Below are 27,016 nucleotides of genomic sequence, written 5' to 3'. Positions count from 1 at the left end.
CCGTAGAACTCATGTATAATAAGTGAATAATGAACAATTCAGCTTGGACCCGAGTCGCCATTGTGTGGTTGGAAATTTGTACAGCTGATTAATGTCAAGCCTAATACAATGATGTTGAATGTGGCGTACTTTGGTTTTCCTTTTCTAGCGATCCACTTCGAGGGTTGTAACGTAAAGGGTTACACACTCTGGTCCCTCATGGACAATTTCGAATGGGCCAGTGGATATTCTCAGAAGTTTGGTATTTACTCCGTGGACTTTAACAATCCTTCACGTCCCAGGAAAGCCAAGTCATCTGCACATTACTTCACCCAACTCATCAAAGACAATGGGTTTAAGGATCCTTCTGTCAACCCTGTTGGTTAGAGGTCTTATTGATTGTGTTTCTATTTATAATAAATAGGAGATACATCCTATAGATACATCGAGTGTTTTTTGTTAAACGTCGTTTTGGGAATAGGTCTTACAATTATTGCTTCGAAAAGTCTATTCCTGTTGACTGCTGGTATTCATCTCTTTCGACGTATAGATAAAGTAAAAAATAATGTATGCCTAAGAGTCCAATAAATTGCAAATTTTACCTAATTCTGCTTAAGTCGAGGTGCTAGGAGGTGTGTAATCTGCTACTGTTTAATCATTTGCATGAACAGTTAGAATAAAAACCCTGACTGAGGTAAATTGCCAAGAGCCATATTTGACCGGTTACGTGTGACCATTTGCCAGCTATCACATTGTCGTCGCTGCTCTGGTTTTATTCTTTATGCTGTCTTTAACTATACTGCTAACTATATTATTTCATATAACGTACCTTATTTGAATGGGAGCCGGTCATGGCAGACTGCTACATGTTCTTGCCTTTCAGTGTCTAGGTCATACGAGTTTTGGATTCAACACCATTTTTGAGAATTTCAAAGCTCACTTGCTTGTATTGTTCTTCTGGTCTTGGTGGCAATATTGGTTAGTGGTGTTTTTCTGTGTGGTCTTACATAAAGATCGCTGCCTGCCACCAATATGACTTGATAGTTTGCCAGATACATCCGAAAGCAGATGGTGTATTCCGGACACTTCAGTTTCCTCCTCACCGCCAGGGTATGTGTAAAATTTGCTTGAGCATGGCTGTCAGCAGCAATAAAATCAAATACTTTCTAACATACAGACACATAGCAAGGTGTAGGTTTCATGAAGGTCACATCGTCAGGTAAAGCATTTACTGCCATGACGACATATGTTGTAGAGTTCACGTAGATAAGGGTTACATAACACGACTAAAATAAGCTTCATGAAAATGACCTCAGGGTTGGATTAATACACGCGACTAGAAAAGTCTGGGCCCGCTGGCAAAAAGTGAGTGAGTGCTTTGGGTTTAACGTCTTGCTTAACAATTTTTCAGTCATATCACGACGACGGAATCCTTAGAATGCAGGTAATGTGCCTCGTTGTTGCAAGACAGATTTCTTCCGCTCTTTTATCTTGTGCTGCTTCCGTGAGGCGAATTACCGAAGGCAGGCAAGCGGCCCACCCAAGCTATTATACTGATATGGGTCAACCAGTCGTTGCACTATCCCCTTAACACCAAGCGAGGCAGTTATAACTTCCTCTTTTATAAGGTTTATAAGTGTGACGCGAACCAGGATTGACCCTGGATCTACCGCCCCCGAGGTGGGCTGGCAGAAAGAGATCTTATGCTTAAACTGATTATGAATCACTACGATCACGATCGTAGCCCCAGCATACAATTGACGGCCTCTTAATTGCAAGAAGGGATTGTAACTTAATCAAAAATTAAAGTCTTCTCAATAGATTGTAAACATTTACAGTCGTCCCAAATTTAATATTAAGTACACATGCTTGCCTTTGGTGAACTGTTACATTTAGTAATTATCAAAGATGTGCAGTTTAATTGCCTGAAAAAGATGTTACGCAATTTTTTCCGTATGTTGTTAGTTGCTCAATGAACATGATGTGGAACTTATTTGAAAATGAACTCAACAGAAGTTACTGACTGGTACATTTTCCATTTACATAAACCAACATTATGTAGCAGGCAGTTTTGGTATACGATCGCGATCTTAAGTCAGAAAAGTTATAATCACCGTACAATTCCATTGTTCCATTTGACGTAACTTATTTTTACAAATGCGTTTGAGACGTGAAGGTGGACAAGCTCCCTATTCAAAGCTATTATCATTTTGGGCAAACTGATTGTCAGAATTGTTATACGTTATTAACAATAAAAAATACACAACGGAAAATACACACTTTACTCAACCTTGAGCTGTGCCTCGGGTAGTTTTACCAATCTGTCGCAACCTTGCCCCAAGCGCATTTACCATGGTGACGCATCTCTTCACTATATGTTGTCATAGAAATTGCGCCAGGCGGAGTTTGCGATTGCGTCGCAGAACGGGTCCCTGGTACATATACATATACCCACCCGTGATTCTCTATTGCCATTGGTTGTCTGGTTTAAAAATCGATATAGTCTTGTCAGACATACAGGCCACGCCCACAAGGCGTATATGTAATTCATTCCAGTACATCAGAATTACTAAGCTCATAAGCATTACAAGTTCGGCTGACCGTACAACATTTCAAGGCCCATCTCATTGAAGTCACACTTCTACACATCTGCGTTGTCGATAATGGTGATGGCTTTATAAATGTGTTTAAAGATAATTTTCTACGGAACGGAATATAGTTCATCTTTCAGGCCGATAGTTACGAAACATTACTTCTCCCAGTATGTGCATATCAATCGTTGGTTGGAGTTGTTACCCTGTGATTCATTTTAAGCCACAAGACACCAAATAAAATCATCGACAGGTTTCGTTAACAGAATTACACGGTAAACAACTTTAATTGATCAAATTTATTTGCTGAAATTTCATCTTTTTCTGAGCAGATTTACCACTGTGTGTTACAATTCATTTGGTAGCTGTGTGTGACACCAATCTTTGTCCTTCCCCTTACATCTGGGTTAAGGTACGCATATTTATCGTTTTGAACAAGATCGTTGGATATACTGGCAGTTATAGGCAAAGCACACCGACTGGATACTGATTTAATCCATTCGTGTAGAACACTCCTTGCGTCTTTACGTCATCGTTGAAAACTGTTGGCCCCTTCTATGCGTATGACACCGTTCCAATTTCTTATACTTTATATACTTTCTTAGTTCTTTGTTGGCTCTACAAAAGGTTTTGTGGAAAGTGGTCTTACGCTTATTGGCCGGGAACGTCCATTGTGTTTGACAGCTGATATGTGAATGTCTTTCTTGACGCCCAGATTAGGAACAAAATAAAAACCTTTCCGAGGTGTAGGTCTACAGGCAGTATAACGTACACCTAATAAAAAGTGGCATTTAAAAGATTTGGCAATGATGAGATAGTCCTATAGGGCATCAATTTATTCTATGCAAACGTGCATGTAATGGACATATTTCAGAAAGAATCCTTAAAAGTAACATATCAGCCTTTCGACATCTTATAGTCGGTTTCTTTTAGCAAGTCGCCTATATTCGGCTATAGGCTCCGTATAAGCTCCGTTTCGACGGCAAGTATATCCATTGCCTCGGGTGTCGTCAGAATTATTCAGATTTTGGTAGCTAGTATGGCTGATTTACTTAACAACTTAACATAGGCGACTCTCTAAAAGAAAAGACTATAGTTGAATAAAGCGCATTTTAGACAGACGGTTGCAAATCACGACAATGATTTGCAGGAGACACAGCCCCCAGCCTGAAGTTTAACTGGAAAAGACACGATCATGACAATGATTTGCAGGAGACACTGTCCCCAGCCTGAAGCTTAACTGGAAAAGACACGATCATGACAATGGTTTGCAGGAGACACAGCCCCCAGTCTGAAGTTTAACTGGAAAAGACACGATCATGACAATGATTTGCAGAAGACACAGCCCCCAGTCTGAAGCTTAACTGGAAAAGACCATCATGACAATGATTTGCAGAAGACACAGCCCCCAGTCTGAAGTTTAACTGGAAAACACCATCATGACAATGATTTGCAGGAGACACAGCCCGTACTCTGAAGTTTAACTGGAAAAGACACGATCATGACAATGATTTGCAGAAGACACAGCCCCCAGTCTGAAGCTTAACTGGAAAAGACACGATCATGACAATGATTTGCAGGAGACACAGCCCCAATCTGAACCTTAACTGGAAAAGACACGATCATGACAATGATTTGCAGAAGACACAGCCCCCAGTCTGAACCTTAACTGAAACAGACACTTCAAGGAGCAACAATGAGTCTTTAGCCATCCGGTCAGCATTTTCGTTGATCTTTTCCCCTGAGTAAGGGTAAAAGTAAACTTCAGCTCCCTCAGGTGACATTCGGCTGGGTACGGTTTTCCTGGACCTGTGGTACAAAGTGTTCTATTCCTGTATAGAATACCTGTTATAAATACAGTATAGGCCTACTGGCGGTAAAACCTAGCGTACAAGTAACAGCTTGGAATTTCTTTCCAAATGGAATTGATATGTCGAATTCAGATACCAATCATCACATTCTCGCACTCAGTTATCAACTATCACATTCTCGCAGTCCAGTTTCCAACTGTCACAAATTATCACATTCTCACAGTCCACTTTCCAACTGTCACATTCTCTCAGCCCAGTTACCAACTGTCACATTCTCACAGTCCATTTACCAACTGTGACATTCTCGCAATCCAGTTTCCGACTGTCACATTCTCTCAATCCAGTTGTCAATTATTACATTCTCGTAGTTCAGTTACCAACCATCACATTCTCACATTACAGTTTCCAACTATCACATTCTCGCAAACCAGTTTCCAACTGTCACATTCTCGTAGCCCAGTTACCAACTATCACATTCTCCAGTAGTCAATTATTACATTCTCGTAGTTCAGTTACCTACAATCACACTCTCGCAGTCCAGTTATCAGCTATAACACTCTCGCAGTCCAGTTACCAACTTACCATCCAGTCACTGACTATCACGTTCTCGTACTCCAGTTGCAAACTATCACATTCTCCCAGTCCAGGTACCAGTTATCACATTCTCGCAGTCCAGTTACCAACTGTCACATTCTCGTAATGCACTTGCTAACAATCACACTCACAGTCCACTTACCAGCTATAACATTATCGTAGTCCACTTCCCCACTATCAAACTCTCGCAGTCCACTTCCCATCTATCACATTCTCGCAGCCCAGTTCAATACTATTACATTCTCGTAATCCAGTTGACATCTTTTGCATTCTCGCTGTCCGGTTACCAACCATTACATTCTCGCAATCCAGTTAAAAACCATCACATTCTCGTAGTCCAGTTATCAACTTTCGCATGCTCGTAGTCCAGTTATCAACTTTGGCATTCTCACAATCCAGCTGCCAACTATCGCATTCTCGTAGTCCAGTTCCATACTATCACATTCTCGTAGTCCAATTCCATACTATCATATTCTCGCAGTCCAGTTACCAGCCATCACGTTCTCGCAGCCCAGTAACCAGCCATCACATTCTCGCAGTACAGTTACCAACTGTCACATTCTCGCAAACCAGTTGCCTACAATTACATTCTTGCAGTCAAGTTACCAACCATCATATTCTCGTAGTTCAGTTACCAACTTTTGCATTCTTGCAGTCCATTTGTGAACAAAGACGTTTTTCTAGTCCAGTTACCAGCTTTCGCATTCTCGTACTCCAGCTACTAACTATTGTGTTCTTATAGTCTAGTTACCATCTATCACATTCTGGCAATCCAGTTACCAACTATGACATTTTCGTAGTCCAATTACCAACCATCACATTCTTGCAGGCCAGTTACCAACTGTCACATTCTCGCAATCCAGTTACCGTCTATCACATTCTCGCATTCCAGTTACCAACTGTCACCTTCTGGCAATCCAGTTACCAACCATCACATTCTTGCAGCCCAGTTACCAACTGTCACATTTTGGCAATCCGGTTACCAACTATCACATTCTCGTAGTCCAGTTACCATCTATCACATTCTCGCAGTCCAGTTGCCAACTATCACATTCTGGCAATCCAGTTACCATCTTTTACATTCTCGTTGTCCAGTTACCAACATTTACATTCTCATAGTGCACTTACCAACTTTCGCTATAACATTTTCGTAGTTCAGTTACCAACTATTATATCCTCGTAGTCCAGTTACCAATAATTCCATTCTCGTAGTTCACTTGCCAACTTTCCCTATAACAATCTTGTAGTCTGTTTACCGACTTTTGCATTCTTACAGTCCCAGCTAACACATTCTCCCACTTCAGTTACCAACCATCATATTCTCGTAGTTCAGTTACCAGCTTTTGCATTCTTGCAGTCCATTTGTAAACACTCACGTTTTCGTAATCCAGTTACCAGCTTTCGCATTCTCGTAGTCCATTTAGTAACTAGTACATTCTTATAGTCCATGTACCAACTATCACATTCTGGCAATCCAGTTACTGGGGATGCTTAGTCCACCAGAAGAATGTTATGAATCTTACATTTATTTGAATTAAAATAAGCACCAGGTACTTGGAAATGGCTTTTTTTTTATTCTTATCACATTTCACTACGCATACGGATGAACCACGTTAATTTAGGGGAAAAATACAAGTATACAACGTTAGTGATAAGCTAAATCATCTGTAATTTCCCACCTAGTACACATACGGGTATAAAATCTCAGTCAAAATAGGGCATAGACCCATATAGCACAACATCGTTCAGACGTGGACTCAAAACAAGCAGAAAAGACTCGTGCAATGATTGGAGTCACGTTGCAAAGTGATGATCCAGCTATCCTGGACTGATCCACCATCGTTTGCCCGTGTATCTCCAAAACAAATACGCTGCCAAAAAATTGGTCAGCGCTGGCTTCAGTAAAATATTTGGAGAAAAATCCATCAACATGAAATTTTAATACAGTATAGCTCGCTGAGGTAAACTCGTCTGTGTTGCCAAGGGGCGGAAGAAGTGTTCCCGTGTTCCTGTTCATAAAGATGGCCGTCATTAATACACAAGTCCGACCCGGAGTTTCAAAATCTTCGGCCCAAAAGCTATTGGTAGTGATTAGATATGATCCAAATTTTTCAGCTGCCTGTTCACACCTACATCACAGCTGGTTTGACCTCGATGGCGTCAAAGATATACAGCGTTTGATCATGTGGGTCACGCCAGCCATATCGACAGTGGACTGACCGTTATAAGTGTTCTCAGAAGACTAACTCGAAGGTAAAACCTATCGTAACGTATACTAACAAACTTATTATGGATAATAGCTTCCTTTTTTAAAAACTTAATAGCGATGCTAGTGTCTGCATGGCTGTGTCGTAAAAAAAATAAATAAGGAACTGTTATCCTTATAAAAATGTCACTGTTCTTAACTTGTATCTGCTTCTTACTGCGGAATAAAGATGACGAGTTAAATCTAGTGGAGCTGATTTTGAAGTAAATGCTTTTATTTTTGCATGCTACAAGGCATGGTGCGATGACCGCACCATTAAAGAAAGGAAATACTCTATGCATTAGATATTACAGTCATGTCTGAGAACAGCATTTTAATGATCTCAGAATTCTCCATTCTGTTTTGAAATTTCAGCAAAATTTTGCAAAGCAATGGCCTTGACCACGCTGCTGTTGCTGTTGTGCCTTATCGCGGCTTTCAATGAATCTTTACCTCAGCATCAGTTTTACTATGGACATTTCCCGCCAGACTTTCTGTGGGGTACGGCCACGTCGGCTTACCAGATAGAGGGTGGCTGGAACGCCGACGGTGAGTGATGGATTGTTAGTCAAAAGATTCTATTCTATCTTTCTATTGAATTGTTCCCCTGTACATGTAAAGTTTTCTTCCGGTTGTTTTACTTTTGCCATAATATTGGTCACTGTCGTATAAAAGAAATATTCTTGAGTACGGCGTAAAACACAAATCAAATACAAAATGTTTCACTTTTGGCCACTCTAATCATGTCTGCCGTCCATCTAGGAGCATACCCTTCAGCTTGATGTTATACCCAATACGGATCAATATTTAAACTGATGATGGATTAATTAATAAATTCAGTACCTAAAACCACGTTACATTCCCCTCACGTGTGTACAGGACGGGGCCCTAGTATTTGGGATACGTTCTCCCACGAGGGTAACGTCCGGAACAACGAGAATGGAGACGTGGCCTGTGACAGCTATCATCTGTGGAAGGAAGACGTGAAGAATTTACAACGCATGGGGGTAGGTCACCGTTACGTAGGTAATACTGGCGGTGTGCATTATAGGCTACCAGTATCACATTTACACTCTTAAAACTGTAATATTACTCATAACTTTATAATGTTAAATCTAATATTTTGTTAGTGCATGGTGGAAGGAGAAAAGCGATTATCAGATTGGAGCATGTTTGTTGTTGTTTTATTCGCCATCCTTTGTTATGGATTTAAAAACAGACACAACTATTTCTCGATTGTTGTTCATACTTCATTTTAAAGATTTTTTCGCTTATACAATGCATCATCTTGTGGGTGGAAGACGCCGGAGTGTCCGGTATAAAACCACCGGCCTCGAACTATCGGTGAAAAACAAGTAGTCGGTCATTAGGCAAGGGACATCTTAGCGTCTTTAAATGTTTAAAAGTTCCCACGACTAGTGACAGCGAAGGATTGTACAAAACCCCCACCCATGGTCGGGTTTGAGCGCGCATCTCGCAAGACGACCACTACCCGTTTAATCGAGCTTTACATATTGTTCGTTAGAGGTCACAAGCCTTCCAGCAACATGGCTCACTTATTGGACCCCATAAGTCCGTTAAAATGTGTATAATACATGGAAGAATTCATCAATAACTTACATGTCAAGAACAGGTGGTTTATTCCTGCCGCTGATTTCCTCCACCTATCAAGCTGGGCAACGGTGCCATGTGACAAATTCGTGACAAATCTGAGTTAACACCAAATGAATAAGTGCTGAATTAGCAAGCCAGCTCGGTGCAATGACTCAGGAGCCTATCACCAATGCATTCGCTTTGAATTCAAGTCGAGCTCATGCTGGCTTCCTCTCCGAGCAACCTGTGAATGGGTGTGGGTTTCCTTCGGGCTATAACATGTTTCCTCCCACCATAAGGCTGGCCGCCGTCGCATAAGTTAAATATTCTAGAGTACGGCGTAAAACATCAATCAAATAAAAAGAAAGAAAATAAATAAATAAATGTATAACGTTATTCATTATGCTTTGAATTCGTTCAGGTGAAACACTACCGTTTTTCGCTCTCCTGGAGCAGACTGTTACCTGACGGAACGACAAGCGTCATCAATCAGAAGGGCATCGATTATTACAACAAACTCATCAACTCTCTCGTATGGGCTAACATTGTTCCCATGGTAACCTTGTATCACTGGGATCTTCCCCAGGCTTTGCAAGATAGCGGAGGTTGGTTGAACGATACCATTGTAGATGCGTTCAACGAATACGCTAAACTTTGCTTCAGATCGTTTGGAGACCGGGTACGTTCAGTACTTACACATAGAACATGCAACTACTTCATAGATTATCCTGATAAGGGCATATGGGAATTTAAATCACACAAGGCCCAGTTGTACGAAAGGGCAATAGTTCATACTGGTATTGACACTTTTTATATTTAAATGTTTGCCAAATTCAGCAGCCAATGCAGTTGCCCAAAGTCAAAGTATAACAGCAGTAGACTTATAGCTTATATTTAATATACTGTTACATAATTATTTTTGGACTAAATTGAAGACTTGGTGTAAAGTTAAATCTGGTGTTAAATCTTAAAACAGTTTTGAACATCTGGGATCATGTGTGTGGAGTTTTATCCCTCAGCCACAGGTCAAGTGTTAAAATTTCACACCCAGGGCTTAAATAAAAAGCACTGGCAAGTGTGTTTAAGTCCGTCGAATCAGACGATGGCGTGGAGAATAACGGGTAAATATGATATGACAGTGTACCTTGATTAATAGGTAATCTGCCTCAGAGTGTACTTGTTGTACGGATCTACATTCGTGTAAGCTGAAGACTGTGTAAGCTAAACATAATGATAATTTTCCTTTCAAAATACATGCTACAGAGTCTAAAGCTTTAGCTGTAACTAACAGAAAATAAAGATGTGTCATCTTACACACAATCTAACCCTTTAAGAACTCATACTGACGATTTTGACTCATATTTCCTTGATCCCAACAAAAAAAACAAAGGTAAAGAAAAAAGTTCACAGTCAAAAGTTCTGAATTTCGTGCTACATTTTTGTAACTTCTCTAATTTTGTTGGCGATTCAGTGGATTTTCTAGGAGGCGATATTTGTGCCTTAACATATGTGGGATACGGAAATCTCTATTAATTCGGCCAATGTCCAACCGCCACAGAATAAAATGAACACTGTCGTTAGCGTAATGGATGTTCTTTATGATCATCAATTAAATGTGATGCTTTTGTCTCATAGTCGCTTCTTGTTCCATTTTATGATTTAGGTGAAATTTTGGATTACCTTTAACGAGCCGTGGGCGACCACGTGGTTGGGATATGGCAACGGGCTGTTTGCCCCCGGGTATAAAGTCCCGTACGGTCCGCCCTACACCGCCGCTCATAACATCATCCGGTCACATGTCGAGGCTTATCACACTTACAGAGAGTTTTTCCAGCCAAGTCAACAAGGTACTCTCAAAAACATATTCTGTTCATTTAAATAGAAAGTCTGTTGTCTAAGTGATGCTGGAATGTATTCTGTTATTATAACATCACACGATGTCATACTCAGAATACTATTCTAATAGTGATATAGAATTTTGGGGTTGAATTAACATAATATTTGTGCTATAGTTAACAGAATAATCTGCTGAAAATTTGTTAAATGTTTTGAGAGAAGGCGGCTTTGTCAAACTATTCTTCTGTGGGTGGTAGAATGTCAGTCTAGATTTTGGTCGCCTTAAAACATTTCCTCTGAGAAAGGGAAATGATTCCATGTAGCGCAAAATTCAGCTTAACAACGTCCCTTTTTTGTTCAAAATGACAGCGGTGACACGTGAACACGAGCCTGTATCTGATGAAATATAAATGTCGCTGTAAAACGGGATTTCGCTGGTAATAATCCTAGGTAAAGTGGGACTTACCGCAGACTTACAGTGGAAAGAGCCCAAAACAAATAGCCCAGAAGACATCGCCGCCGCCGAAAGAGCCGCCATGTTTAAACTGGGCTGGTATCTCAACCCCATATATGGTAATGGAGATTACCCGGATGTGATGAAGGAGCTGGTAGCCAATAAGAGCAGTGCTCAGGGTTATTCAGTGTCACGACTTCCGCTTTTTAGTGACGAAGAAATCCAACGTAACAAAGGTAGGTATTCATTACTTTCAAAATCAGGACTTCCATTTTTTTTACTTATGCTGAGATTCAGCGAAATAAAGGTAAGCCTAAACAGTCAATTTTTAAAAGCAAAAGAGGTTTAAAGTTGTTCTTCTTTTAACAATTCTTAAGTCGTATAACGACGAGGAGTCATTAGTTGTGTGCCATATACTGTGTATTCTTGGGTGAGTCCATGCCACCAAAATGCTGCCGCCACTGAAGTATCATGCCGAAGACACCAGAAATGACACCCCACCCAGTCACATTATACTGACACCAGGCCATCCAGTCCTTTGCTATAACATCTTAGTGCTGTGCGCTAAGCGAGGCAGCAACAAGTACCATTTTTACAGTCTTTGGTATGACCCGATCCGGGTTTGATCCTGGTCTCCCGACTTCGAGGCGGACGATCTAACCATAAGGCCACCGAAGTGGTTAAGTTAGATTTTGTGTTTCACTGACTTAAATACAGCCAAAGTTTTGCATCGTAAGGTGGGCTTTCTATTGATGTTTATTTCAAGTTCTGTGAATATGGGAAAAAACAAAATGGAATACATAAAATTTAAAATTAAAATTAGCGACCACTACACCACCACTCTGAATGAATTTGATCTGTCCATAAACACTTGTTATGAAATCGTTAATATACATTTTTAAGGAATATTTTGTAAATGTATTTTATTTATTGATTTATTGTATTGATACATTTCAATTTTGTTTGCTGCTATGCAAGAATTGTTCGCTTATTTGATGTTGGTCAGGTTTACACGTAAAGGAAATCAGAATACAAAGATTAAACCACCACTTCCTGTTTCGCTGCATGCCTATAATTAAGCTTGGTCAGAAAGTTCGACTTTCATCGACCAAAACCGGAAACAAGCTTCCATTTTCTTCCACAGGATCTGGAGACTTCATTGGTATTAACCATTATAGTACACAACTCGTATCCGACTTCAAGCGCCCCCTAAAACCGGTGTCGTATGAATATGACCAGGACGTCAAGATCACGTTTGATCCCAGCTGGAAGGGGTAAACTTAAAAAAAAAAAGGCTGTAAAATAATGTATTTGTTATTTATATTTTGACAATATCATGATTTTGTGTATTTGAACAAGTTTAAGTAATGTTTTTAGCTGTAGGCCTTCACACACTTGTGTACATGGTGTGACGTCGCACAAGACGTCTTGTATGACATCGTGTTTTGTTGCGTGAGGTAAGGAATGTTAAAGTTGACTGAACTTGTATTATGACGTCATCCTACTAAGCTTGGATTGGGGCGTAAGTAATAAAAACACAGCAGTTTTAAATTCCTACATTTTATATTAAAATACAGTTATTAAAATATAAATAATATATACGCTTTGGTAAAACCACAAATCCGCGCCAAATATGTAAAGAAATTAAATATATATGAACACAGGTTTTTGTAGTTAATATCTCTATCCACAACGTCATAATATTTTCCTAGCCATTCGGTTTTTGTCATTCGATGTCTATACCCATAAAAATCTGGACATAGATTGATCGTCCAAATCTGGATTTTCCTATGCCAGCAGTTTGGTGGGTGCCTAGCAACGCCAATGGGACGTCACTCGCAGCCTCATCACTATCTGAAAGTTGTGCCCTCTCGCCAAAAATTTCAAACGATCTCTGTCCTCCGCCCACTTCCGCCTGAGTGACGCATATATGTATCTCTGCCCTCCGCCCTCTTCCGCCTGAGTGACGCATATATGTATCTCTGCCCTCAGCCCACTTCCGCCTGAGTGACACATACATGTATCTCTGCTCTCTACCCAATTCCGTCTGATTGACACATATATGTATCTCTGCCCTCCGCTCACTTCCGTCTGATTGACTTCCATGCTATGCTAAAAGAAAATACAAACACTGGGTGTTAATTTGCTATTAAATAAGTTATTATTATAATATAGCTCATATTGGTTTCACCATAGGAAATGTTTAGCAAGTTTGGTCTACCGCAAATATATGCAACCAAATACTTGGTGATATGCTTGTGGAAAAGCAGTTTTGCCAGTAAAAAGTCCATGGTATTTATACTGTAGATCGAACTTTTACAAGAGTTTTCGAAAATTTGTGCACTAAACATCCATGGCGTTACGTGCACTTAACTTCCATGGCACCTGTACTGTAGGTATAACGCCGTCTTTGTAGTTACGCGAACGTAGCTCTACGTGCACCTTGTGAAACGGGCCCGAGACGCAGCGGACATTGCAATGCCTTCTAATATTTTCTCGAATATTTTATTATAACGTATAAGTGTGAAGACAATCGTCAGAACAAACCAAGAACGTGTGGGCGTTTTCTTGTGACCTGAACAGGGATCTGGTTTGAACATTTGGAAATTTACATTGAACCTTGTCAGTAAGTATCCAGAAATTAGGCTGATTAAATCGCGATCAAGTCCGCAGATCGGTTCCTTCATCAGATGTCTCTGTGTTTAGGATTCACTGTTCATATACTTTTGCTCATTTATACAGAACATCCACTAATTTCTTTTTCTCATTTTAGTGTATTAGAAATATTATATTAGAAATCTATCATTGAAAACAAATAGAAATTTAGTCTGGGGAAAATTTGCCACATAGCTTTTGGGTATTTCATTTTATAGATTTTAAAAGTCGGTATATGCCATTATTTGAGGATTGTTTTCTCTCAGTCCCGTGGGCACCAGTTGGCTGAAGGTAGTTCCTTGGGGATTGCGGAAGCTACTTAACTGGGTGAAGGATCGCTATAACAACCAACCCGTTTACATCACTGAGAATGGAATTTTCGACATGACGGGAGACACCAGCGATAGGTTCAGAATAGATTTTATCAGGGATTACACCAATGAGGTTCTCAAAGGCATGTATCATCCCATCCTCTCTATTCTGTTTATTTATTTATAGATTTTGAATAAGAATATATGCAAAATAAGTGTGTGAAAGGAGAGCAAAAAAAATACCCTGTCAAAATCTACTATAACCCATTTTTTTCATAATTAACCGAATTTTATGGATGATTTTGAATGCAAAGAAAACACTAAAATAAAGTATTTATAAGATAAAAGACTATTAAACACTCTCCGGGAAAATAGTTGGATTTATTTTTGTAGAATTTTTCAAACCGACTAAAATGCATTTAAAACATGTGATTTTATGATGATCTGTTGTGATTTTATGATGATCTGTTGGGACCCAGAGGATATCAGTGAGGTCACAGCTATATTTTTGGCTTGAAATAGTTGGTTTCAACGGCCATTTGTTGTATGCATTCACAGCTCTAAATGATGATGCATTTTGGATGATGAAATATATCAATCTATATCTATCAAGTGACAAAAAGTAGAAGGCCAGAGCAGAATCCATAGTTTTAAATTCATTTTACTAGGTCGAAAAATAATCTAAAACAGTAAATCAAACCATTTTCCCGAATAATATTTAATGGTCTTTCATCTGACATGTACTTCATGTTAATGTATTCTTTGCCTTTAAGGGGTTGAATGTCAGAAAGATTCTTCTTTTAATGTTTCTTCTCGCCTTTGGAAAAGATATTGTGGAGTTTGCTTGTAGAATGACTCTTTGTCTTTCGTTTCATAATTAGAGACCTGAATTTTTATTCTGAATCTTCATGTTTAGACTTCGGTCTCTTTCCCACACACTCAACTCCATAGATTATATTCGATACCCTTTGGCTGTGCTTTGCTTCCAGCCATCCGATTGGACAACTGTAATGTGAAGGCGTATACTTACTGGAGCCTGATGGACAACTTTGAGTGGGCAGATGGTTACCATTACAAGTTCGGTCTCCATTATGTGAACTTCACGGATCCCGCGAGACCGAGAGTGGCCAAAGACTCAGCGAGATTCTACAGTAATCTGATCAAGAGAAACGGCTACCACCCGACCTACACAGATGTTATCTCACAGCCGATTGGTTGAAGACAATAAACTGCCGACCGATTAACGCTAATCTACTGGTGATTTTGTATACATTGTTAATGTCAAAACAGTATCTCACCTGGATGTAGTTTGTGTATTAAAATAAAAATCTGCATAATTCAGTTGTTCCCCTCTAACATATGAACTCAGTGAAAGTAAACACATGAGACCGACTCCTGAATTGATTCTTGACTTCAGTCCAAATTTTATGCTTCGCGCTGTATAATAGGTAGGGTGCCGGTACGGCCAAACAAAGAAGAAGGTGGCAATTGCGAGAACATCTGCTAGATGAACCCAGTTTGAAGGCCTATGGCCCACAAATTAGCTTGAAAATCCGATTTGAAATTTTTAAGTACATCTAAGTCAAAACCAGTTTTGTATGTATGCGCGCATGTATGTATGTATGTATGTATACTTGTTTTTAAACCATACTTGTCAGTCATATGACGACGATTTGCCATCAGCAGTGGCCTAACGGTTAGAGCGTTGGCCTCGAAGTCGGGAGACCCCGAGATCAAACCCGAATGGGAGTCAGGAAAAAAATTTAAAACGGTAATGACTAGGCGCTCAGCTCTCAGAGGCTAGAGCAAGGTGGTAAGAGAAATTGATGCGCCTTCAATAAGGCCATTGCCCTTTTCCAGTTACACCTTACAAATCACCTGACGTAAAGCTGCAGTCGAACTAACGAGAACTGGAACCCAACCTGCTTGGTGACGAGGAAACGGTTGAAAAACGACGAAAACAACGCTTCAGTCGACTGAAGCAGCATGACCTCCAATCATCCTATATAAGTGAGCTGGCTTCCTCTCCAACCGTAAGTGGGTTCCCCCGGGTTCTGCCCGGTTTCCTCCCACCATAATGCTGACCGCCGTCGTATAAGGGAAATGGTCTTGAGTACGGCGTGAAACACCAACCAAATAAATAAATAAATATATAAGTGAATTCCCAGGTATGTATGCACCAGTGCTCTATTGACTAGAAACCACATTTCATCGGTTACATATAACCGTTTGCCAACTATCACACTGTCGTTCCTGCTCTGGTATTGCTCTCTGTGCTGCAATCTTTTATAATGTACTCGGGTTTCCTCCATGTCTTCGGCATGATATAATTACACTGTAATGTAAGTCTTCTGCGATTGGTAACGAGGACGAACACATTACTTAATGTGAGTTCTTGTGAGGATAATTTCTCAATGATCCGAGTAACGCAACTTCTAGAAACATTAGTCGAAAATCTCACAACGAGCACTTGCATACTGTCGGGTTTGGTATAGGCCTACATTTTATATAGCAGCTCCTATGGGAAAATAGCCAGAAAGAACTTACCTCAGTGTCAAAGTAAGTTCACGAAGGTGATATCAAGTATACGATGATTATCTGTGGTGTCTCTGAAGGTGATGTTTATCACTTTCTGGAAGTTCCCAGACGCCGGTAAGCAGCCAACATATGTCTGGTGTCTTCGGCCTGATACTTCAGGGGCGGCAATGCATGTACACTGACCTAATGGTCATCGTATGACGAAGAGGGGTACGAAGTTGAACCCCATGCATACCTGTGCGTTCATACTTATATACATATACGTTTAACGTTTTTTTTATACGGTTCATTTCTTAAATTATTTATACGCATAGTACTCAGGACTGTTTACAACAAACATACATTTTTGCCCAAAATACCTAACGGATAAATATAGAACGTCAAATTTGATTTCCAACGTCCGCCTTAGTACGGTGTCCGCAAGATTTCTAACATGTCCCTAATAGGGAACCTTTCTCTCCTAAAGTAATTATGCCTTATGCTGTGTCTTGTATATTGTTCATTCCTACATCCACACCAACCATTTGTCGGAAAATGATTACGCACAGTACACATATATTGTTCAGTCCTACCTTCACGCTAACTATATGTGGGCATACTGATTACGCATAGCACACAAATAGTGTTTTGTCCTACATTCACGCTAACGATTTGTGAGCAAACTGATTACGCACAGCACACTACATTGTTCAGTCCTACATTCACGAGAACCATTTGTTGGCAGGCTGATTACGCGCAGCACACATATATTGTTCAGTCCTACATTCACGCCAACCATTTGTGGGCAAACTGATTACGCATAGCACATAAATATTGTTCAGTCCTACATTCACGCTAACCATTCGTGGGCAAACTGATTACGCACAGTACACATATTTCGTTCAGTCCTACATTCACGCTAACCATTTCTGGGCAAACTGATTACGCACAGCACACATAATTTGTTCTTTCCTACATTCACGCCAACCATTTTTGGGCAAACTGATTACGCACAGTACACATATTTTGTTCAGTCAAAATTTCACGCTAACCATTTGTGGGCAAACTGATTACGCACAGTACATAAATATTGTTTAATCATACATTCACGCTAACGATTTCTGGGCAAACTGATTACGCATAGAACACATATATTGTTCAGTCCTACATTCACGCTAACCACTTGTGGGCAAACTGATTACGCACAGCACACATATATTGTTCAGTCCTATATTCACGACAACCATTTCTGGGCAAACTGATTACGCACAGCACACATAGTTTGTCCAGTCCTACATTCACGCTAATCATTTTTGGGCAAACTGATTACGCATAGAACATAAATATTGTTCAATCCTACATTCACGCTAACCATTTCTGGGCAAACCGATTGACCATAGTACACATATACCGTCCAGTCCTACATTCACGCTAATGATCTGTAGGCAAATTGATTACGCACAGCACACATATATTGTTCAGTCCTACATTCACGCTAACGATTTCTGGGCAAACTGATTACGCAAAGTACACATATATTGTTCAGTCCTAAATTTACGCTAAACATTTTTGGGCAAACTGATTACACAGACTACACATATGTTGTTCAGTCCTACATTCACGCTAACGATCTGTGGGCAAACCGATTACGCATAGTACACATATATTGCAATAGAGCAACTGTTAATTTGTCTTGGGTCCGAGGCGCTATTGCGCGGGGAATGTAACACATTTAAATGAGATTTGCTCGAGAAGAACCTTTCGATTTGAAGTTTAACAGAATTCTGATCGTCTTTCGAGAAAGCTGTTGTACAGCAGATGGACCTTCTCTGTCATGGGGTTTCTGTCCGGACATTACCGAGTTGGTCCGACGGCTTTGCAGTGAGCCTGTGATCGCGTGAACTGGATACTGTATAACTTGGCTAGAGACAGAACAGGTGATAGATATCAGCGAGATTCGCGGAGACAACGAGAGCAGGTGAGAAATTAAGTGTGTCCATTTGAATGAAGGTTTGCTAAAAAAAATATGACTTATGCAATGGATAATACTAGAAAAATGAAAGTGGTCAAAACTTGGCTCATGCCATACGTCTAGTTTTCACAAACTGAGCTGTACTAGCAATTGCTGGGACAACCTATGTGGTGATCTCAACGGACATCATTTATAGTCTAGCATAAACTTGAGATTTATCATTGTGGCCTATAAACCTGATCGTATACGCTGGCCTATGTACCATACGCTAGTGCAGGCATCGCGAAATAGGACTGCATTATACACACAGCGCCAGAAGTAAACCATATGATCTTCCGAATAATTCCTGGACGTTTTTCAGGGGATAGCAAAATTTCCATTTCCTAACTACTCACTGACACAGAGATTACGCGGCTATAAATGATTCTCTCACAGCCGAAACCATAAACATTCCCTTCTTTTCGGGTTGTGTATTTTGCTGTCGTCAAGTACTACACTTAGACACATTTCTACAAGGACTGTTATACACATTACGTTCATTGACATTCCAGTTTTACGGCGGCGTCTCCGATTTCAACCTTCTAGCCACAAGATGGCATCATCAATGTTGTTGTTGTTGCTCGCTTGGGGTTTCAGTCAATCTTTACCCCAGGAGAAGGAGTTTTACTACGGACATTTCCCCCCAGACTTTATGTGGGGTACGGCCACTGCGTCTTACCAGATAGAGGGAGGCTGGAACGCTGACGGTACATATTACGTTAATTCTGAGGTTTAGGGCGAACGTTGTCGGTAGTCAATAAATGCTTTTACAGAATCGCAATACCTGGCGTTGTACAAGTCCATAGTTGCTCACTAATTGCAATTATAGTGACTGCAGATAACAGCGCCAAAGCTATATTTTAAAAGAAGCTGTCCATGATATATCTGTGGCTTCCTTAACATAAAATATTAAAGTAACAGGTAGGTTTTGTAGATATTAAGTGGACCACTGGATCATGGACCGTTCTGCAAAAGTTATACAAAGTATTACACCTACAAACAGAAAACGAGATGCTGGTAACATATATTACAAAATAATATAAGAAAATACTTACAACACACAGAGTAAAACAAGAACACCGACGACAGTGTGATAGCGGGCAAATGCTCACACGTAACAGGCGAAATACGGCCTCTTGTCATATACTTCATTCAGGGTTTTATTACAACTGTTCATGTAAGTGCTTAAATAGCAGTAAATAACACGCCCCTTAGCATCATGGCTTAAGCAGAATTAGGTAAAAAAGTGCAATGATATGTCACTAGCCAAAACGCTTAAATTAATTTTAAATTAATTAATTTTTAATTTTTAATTAAGTTTAATTTAGCTAATTTAAATTAGGACAATCAAGATGGCTTTGATGTTCCACAGAATGCAATTTTACAGGACGTACCTAAAGAGGACGTTTCTTTTTATTCTTCAGGTAAAGGTCTCAGTATCTGGGATAATTTCACTCACGCAGGACGGATTAAAAACCACGCTACTGGTGACGTGGCCTGTGATAGTTACCACCAGTGGAAAGAAGACGTGAAGAATCTCCAGCGCATGGGTGTATGTCACATATCTCAGTAATGCTCTATCAACATTCGCGTTACTCTTTCACAGTAACGGATTGTGATGGACCTAAACATTGTTATCACGGTAGTCCTTTGGCCTGTTACCAATGAACCCACAGACAGATCACGCTGACGTGCCTTTAAATCAGGATTTTTGTCACTTACCTGCCAAAGGTCGGTGGTTTACTCCAGGCACTTTAGTTACCAACATCCACAAACCTGACCTCCGTAAAATAATGGAATAATTAGGCATAAGCATTAATTAAATGAACAAATAAATCAAACTAATTCTATATGGGGGTTGTGCATTGCTTGTCAACGTCGAGAATGTTCTCTGTATATTCAGACATTATAGAATGCTTCGTTACCTTTTGACAAATATTTTGCTGCAGTTTGTACTGTTTCTGTTTTTTTTCTGTAATCGTTTCAGGTAAAGCACTATCGTTTTTCAATATCCTGGAGCCGACTGTTACCAGACGGATCGACAAGCGTTATCAATCAGAAGGGCATCGATTATTACAACAAGCTCATCAATTCTCTCGTGTGGGCCAATATCGTTCCCATGGTAACTTTGTACCATTGGGATCTTCCTCAGGCTTTGCAGGATACTGGAGGTTGGCTGAACGAATCCATCATAGACTTTTACAACGAATATGCTAAACTCTGCTTCAAAACGTTTGGAGACCGGGTAGGTTCACTGCCCATATATATAATTCAAGCGTCAAAACAGGTATTCGTACACCAGCCGTTAAGAGAAATGGACGTTCCGGGTTAATAGCTGCAAGAAAGATTTCCAAACCACTATTCAACCCAAACCACAAAAGTAATAAGAAAGTATACATATTGAGAAATTAAGACAGATTCATACAAAGAAAACCTCTCAACAGTTTTCGATGTTGATGTAAAGACGTCAGAGATGACGTAGGTAAATAAATTAAATAAATAAATTATGTATATCATAACGTAATATTGCGTCCTTGTCATGTTGATGATGTGCAATATTCTGTCACACTTTAATGTTATGCAATATTCTGTCCCATGTTCATGATATGCAATATTCTGTCCCATGTTGATGATCGCCACGATATGGCTGAAATATTGCCGATGTGGCGTTAAGCCATAATCATTCATTCCATGTTGATGATATGCAATATTCTGTCACATGTTGCTGATATGCAATATTCTGTCACATGTTAATGTTATGTAATATTCTGTCCCATGTTGACCATATGCAATATTCTGTCCCATTTTGATGATATGCAATATTCTGTCCCATTTTGATGATATGCAATATTCTGTCACATGTTAATGTTATGCAATATTCTGTCCCATGTTGATGATATGTAGTATTCTGTCCCATGTTGATGATATGCAATACTCTGTCCCATGTTGATGATATGCAATATTCTGTCACATGTTGATGATATGCAATATTCTATCACAAGTTCTTCCGAACTAGTTCATCCGTTGCCGAATATCTGAGCTTTGTACATACAGGCTACATATCTGTTTTGAATTAGGTAAAATTTTGGATTACGTTTAACGAGCCCTGGTCTACAACTTGGATGGGATATGGCACTGGAGAGAGCGCACCAGGCATTCAAGCCCCGGCCACTGCGCCCTACACCGCCGCTCACAACATCATCCGGTCACATGTTAAGGCATATCATTCTTACAGAAACTTATTCCAGCCAACACAGCAAGGTACGAGTGAAGGGGGGAGCACTTTTTATCCCGTGCAATGATTAGTGGGTACCATGCTCGGGGGGGAAAGTTTTTCCTCTGTTTTGCACTGCCTGCAAATCTTCAAACAAATGTAAGGTAATGCAAATATAACGACTACAGCCGAGCGAGTAAAGCTAGAACAACCACGATGTACGTCCACAACTACACTAATATTTTACAAGATTAGGTAGAATAAACATCGATGACAAAATACAACCAGTTTTAGAATGTGTTAAAATAGAAAAACGCTCTGCTTTACTCGCCGTTACGGTGTAAGCTCACACAGAGGCGAGGACAGCCGTCAAGGCTGATCGCTGACGCCTGCTCGGGTGGAAGGCGGGCACGGCTACAGCACGCCGCTGTACAGTGGGCTGTTGGAGTCAGTGAATTAATTTTAGCCGAATTCGGCAGCCATTGCAGTTATCCAAAGCCAAAGTATAAGAGCAGCTGATTTACAGTTCATATTTAACATACTGTTAAGCAATTATTTTTGGGGCTAAGTAGTAAATTGAAGACTTGGTTTAAAGGTAAATCTAGTATTAAATCTTAAACCAGTTTTGAATAGCTGGGTCCAGGCGTTTTATTCGTGAAGTCCTCCTGCCCAACATTAAATATCATTATTTTGTCACGGAACAATACATTATATGAATACATTCCAATATTATTATTCGGGGCCTCCGTGGCCAAGGTGTTTAGCGTGCCAGCGCGGAGTAATGTCCCAGGACCCTCTCACCAATACGGTCGCTGTGTGTTTAAGTCCAGTTCATACTAGCTTCCTGTCTGGCCGTATGTGTGAAGGTCTGCCAGCAAGGATGGTCATGGGTTTCCCCCGAGCTCTGCCGGATTAGCTTCCACCGTTCTTGAATATGGCGTAAAATATTAATCAAGTAAGTATTTATTTATTTCATTGGTGTTTTACGCACGTACTCAAGAATATTTCACTTATACGAAGGCGGCCAGCATTATGGTGGGAGGAAACCGGGCAGATCCAGGCGGAAACTCACGACCACCCGCAGGTTGCGGAGAGACCTTCCTAGGTACGGCCGGAGAGGAAGCCAGCGTGGGCTGAACTCACAGCGACCGTATTGGTGAGAGGCTCCTGGGTCAATACGCTGCGATAGCGCGCTAACCAACTAAGCCACGGAGGCCCCAATCAAGTAAGTAAATAAATATTACTATTCCCATTCAGATAGAGTGTAAGTTGTGATCGTATGTGGTCGTTTGTAAGTACCCATTTTTATTGTGTACGCATGTTTTGTTCACATTTCATACCCTGGATATAACTTCACCCGTACAGGTTATGTTGGCATCACAGCTGACTTACAATGGAAAGAGCCCAAAACGAACAGCACAGCGGACATCGCTGCGGCCCAAAGAGCCGCCATGTTTAAGCTTGGCTGGTATCTCAACCCCATATATGGCAACGGAGATTACCCAGATGTGATGAAGGAGCAGGTAGCCAATAAGAGCAAAGCCCAGGGTTATCAAGAGTCACGACTTCCGGTTTTCAGTGACAAGGACATCCAACGTAATAGAGGTAGATAATAAAAAAAAAATGAAATTCCAAAAGGTCGGTTTATCTCTGTTCTTTAAAACTTTTCGATTCACTTACAGTGGGTAAATTTGCAGATACAGTCACCTGTGAAACAGTCTAGTCACCCTTTTTCTATAAATACGTTTTTTTCCTCCTTGTTTACCAAGTAAAACCCTTAGTTGTTAGCGACAGGACTGCGGGTAATAAAAAGAACATTCTGTATCCTCAGCTGCTTCCACTGTTTTGCCTGTGTGATGCTCTATCAGACATGAAAGAAATACACAAGTAACCTGCTTTGATGTTTTGTTTGCTTCTCCACAGGCTCTGGAGACTTCATTGGCATAAACCACTACAGCACACAGCTCGTGTCTGACAAGAAACGCCCCCTATATCCGGTGTCGTATGAAAATGACCAGGATGTGGAGATCACATTTGACCCCAGCTGGAAAGGGTGAGCCATTAATATCACGGAAGACTATGAAGAGCGACACGAAACGGTCAAATAATAAGCAAAAGTAACCAAATTACAGTGCAGGCCGTCAATCCGTCACGGAAACAAAATCCGGAAAGTTAAATTTTCAAAGACCAGTTTCATTCATTCACTTAGCATTAAAATCTCTTCAAGTTGCCCATATATATAATTATAACGTAAAATAGTTACCTGAAAGTAGAATGAGTCAGCGGTTTTCAATGATGACGGAAAGACCAATGAAAACATTTTTGTTTTTGGGCTGTGAAGACGCAGAAAGTGTCATGAACATAGGCTTTCTTTGCCACATGTGAATATAGAAGGCTCGATGTCCGCCAGGGCAAAAATTGGAGAACACATTACTTTGCAAACTTTATCACTCCTGCTGAAAATTTCTTTCTTTTATGGAATTTATGGAAAATGGTTCGTACAAAAGTTCCAACGCAGACATTTACAAAAAAAACTCCTCAGTTTGAAGAAATACCCATCCAGGCTGTGTACATTAGCAGGCACAAGATTTCCCTTCAGGTGGTAAAATATGTCAAATTGTCATTCAGCTGCACACAAGGGGATACAGAATCAACGCTGGCTGGTTAACATAGCAGTTTTGGTCACGCTTCACTAAATTCAGCTTTGGCTAGGTAGTCTGGCAGATCTCTCACAACAGAAAAATCAGAAACGATACTGTATCCCTTTAAACCAAGTGTGTGTCCTCGGATCATAGCTGGCAGCAGACTCGAATCCAGTCCTGTGGTTAGACTGTCTTTATTCAGTAATTCAAACTTGTAATCCTCCAGACCCGATCCTAACGGCTGGCTGAAAGTGGTGCCATGGGGTATTCGGAAGTTGATGAATTGGGTTAAGAATCGCTATGACAACCAGCCCGTCTACATCACCGAGAACGGCATCTTTGATAACACCGGTCACCTTGACGACCAAAATCGGATCGACTTTATACGGAACTACACGAACGAGGTGCTCAAAGGTTCGTGACGAATACTTATATCCCATTGGAGGATTCTTCATCTCATTAACATACTCCATGTTTAGTATGATAATGCCTCTTCTTTAAATTTATCACGAGCCATTCAAATGACCTTTAAAAGCTTAGCTTTTTAGAGAATGCAGAAAGTCGGTCCTACATAAATATGACTGAAATATTCAAATGAGAAAATTACAACCTTACACCCAGTGTGACAAACATGTTGTAAACATCAAAACACGAAAAAGTAACAATCCTATACCTTCTGTGACAAACATGTTCTAAACATAAAAAACCGAGAAAGTAACAATCCTATACTCAGTGTGACAAACATGTTCTAAACATCAAAATACGAGAAAGTAACAACCTTATACCCAGTGTGACAAACATGTTGTAAACATCAAAAAACGAGAAAGTAACAATCCTATACCCAGTGTGACAAACATGTTGTAAACATCAAAAAACGAGAAAGTAACAATCCTATACCCAATGTGACAAACATGTTCTAAACATCAAAAAATGAGAAAGTAACAATCCTATACCCTCTGTGACAAACATGTTCTAAACATCAAAAAATGAGAAAGTAACAATCCTATACCCAGTGTGACAAACATGTTCTAAACATAAAAAACCAAGAAAGTAACAATCCTATACTCAGTGTGACAAACATGTTCTAAACATCAAAAAAGGAGAAAGTAACAATCCTATACCCAGTGTGACAAACATGTTCTAAACATCAAATAACGAGAAAGTAACAATCCTATACTCAGTGTGACAAACATGTTCTAAACATCAAAAAACGAGAAAGTAACAATCCTATACCCAGTGTGACAAACATGTTCTAAACATAAAAAACCGAGAAAGTAACAATCCTATACTCAGTGTGACAAACATGTTCTAAACATCAAAAAAGGAGAAAGTAACAATCCTATACCCAGTGTGACAAACATGTTCTAAACATCAAATAACGAGAAAGTAACAATCCTATACTCAGTGTGACAAACATGTTCTAAACATCAAAAAAGGAGAAAGTAACAATCCTATACCCAGTGTGACAAACATGTTCTAAACATCAAAAAAGGAGAAAGTAACAATCCTATACCCAGTGTGACAAACATGTTGTAAACATCAAAATAATTAAAGACAAATGCAATTGTCTTACCGGGTTTATATCCAGATGCAGTCGAATTTACCAAAATTTATTTATTTCATTGCTATTTTACGCCGCACTCGAGATTATTTCACTTATATGACTACATCCAGCATTATGGTTGGAGGAAACTGGGCAGAGCCAGAGGGAAACCCGCGACCATCCGTAGGTTGGTGTCAAATATTACCACGCACGGTCGGAAGGGAAGCTCACAGCAACCGCATTCTTGTAGGGACTCCTGGGCCATTGCACCACGCTAGCACGCTAACCACCTCAGCCGCGGAGGCCCATTTTGAGTTATTAAGTTTAGCTTTTTAATCCGCCAGATAATGACAAGGGGAGGTAATTCAACGACTGTTCGATCTTTCCTTAAGGCAATGAATTGCCCTCGTCACATCTAGACTGTCGAGGGAATTTTAATGCATTTGACGTCGTGTCACAATTATGCGTTTTTATGTCACTTTCTAGCCATCCGACTGGACAACTGTAATGTGAAGGCGTACACCTACTGGTGCCTAATGGACGACTTCGAGTGGGGTGGAGGATACGAACCCAAGTTCGGTCTCCATTACGTCAACTTCTCTGATCCAGCGAGACCGAGGATGGCCAAAGACTCGTCGCGCTTCTACTCCAGCCTGATCAAAAGGAACGGCTACCACCGAACCTACAAAGAAGTTCTTCCTAACCCTATTGGTTGATTCTTCCCAGGTTCCGATAGAGATGATTGCTTTTGGACTTTTGAAAGATTACTGTATCTAGTAATACTTGTAAAGAAATACATAGAAATGACTGTATCAATCTGTCTTCGAGTACCGCCTTTATTTCTAGTATTAATATGCATTTGGTTGTCTGATGCCCCACCCCCTCTCTTTCCCGCCTTTCCTGAAAAAAAATGTTTTAAGTCTATTTCAGCTTGATTGAAAATTACGTTTGCTGTGTGGAATTCTAGGCCACTAACTGCTGCTAACAAGAGCATGATAAACAAAATATAGCCAAAATCAA

The 27,016-nt window shown here is 40.2% G+C and overlaps 1 protein-coding gene across 1 annotated transcript in view; it reads left to right on the top strand.

Moving 5' to 3' along the window:
• LOC135477119 (lactase/phlorizin hydrolase-like) overlaps positions 1 to 26,798 on the top strand; it is a 51,903-nt gene extending 25,105 nt beyond the window's left edge. Inside the window, exons 17-34 of the mRNA XM_064757274.1 lie at positions 149 to 364; positions 7,596 to 7,769; positions 8,100 to 8,227; positions 9,235 to 9,492; positions 10,477 to 10,660; positions 11,100 to 11,339; positions 12,248 to 12,377; positions 14,025 to 14,212; positions 15,059 to 15,283; positions 18,513 to 18,564; positions 19,195 to 19,304; positions 20,022 to 20,149; positions 20,585 to 20,842; positions 21,675 to 21,858; positions 23,177 to 23,416; positions 23,735 to 23,864; positions 24,680 to 24,867; positions 26,483 to 26,798. Of these exons, the coding sequence (XP_064613344.1) occupies positions 149 to 364; positions 7,596 to 7,769; positions 8,100 to 8,227; positions 9,235 to 9,492; positions 10,477 to 10,660; positions 11,100 to 11,339; positions 12,248 to 12,377; positions 14,025 to 14,212; positions 15,059 to 15,283; positions 18,513 to 18,564; positions 19,195 to 19,304; positions 20,022 to 20,149; positions 20,585 to 20,842; positions 21,675 to 21,858; positions 23,177 to 23,416; positions 23,735 to 23,864; positions 24,680 to 24,867; positions 26,483 to 26,712 (3,263 nt within the window). The 3' untranslated portion in view covers positions 26,713 to 26,798. The remainder of the gene's footprint in view (positions 1 to 148; positions 365 to 7,595; positions 7,770 to 8,099; positions 8,228 to 9,234; positions 9,493 to 10,476; positions 10,661 to 11,099; positions 11,340 to 12,247; positions 12,378 to 14,024; positions 14,213 to 15,058; positions 15,284 to 18,512; positions 18,565 to 19,194; positions 19,305 to 20,021; positions 20,150 to 20,584; positions 20,843 to 21,674; positions 21,859 to 23,176; positions 23,417 to 23,734; positions 23,865 to 24,679; positions 24,868 to 26,482) is intronic.
• The last annotated feature ends 218 nt before the right edge of the window (positions 26,799 to 27,016 follow it).

This window comes from Liolophura sinensis, chromosome 10 (assembly GCF_032854445.1).
Source record: "Liolophura sinensis isolate JHLJ2023 chromosome 10, CUHK_Ljap_v2, whole genome shotgun sequence".
In the NCBI taxonomy this organism is placed as follows: Eukaryota; Metazoa; Mollusca; class Polyplacophora; order Chitonida; family Chitonidae; genus Liolophura; species Liolophura sinensis.
Note: the sequence above shows the minus strand (reverse complement) of the source record. Positions and strands in the feature narration are given on the sequence as shown.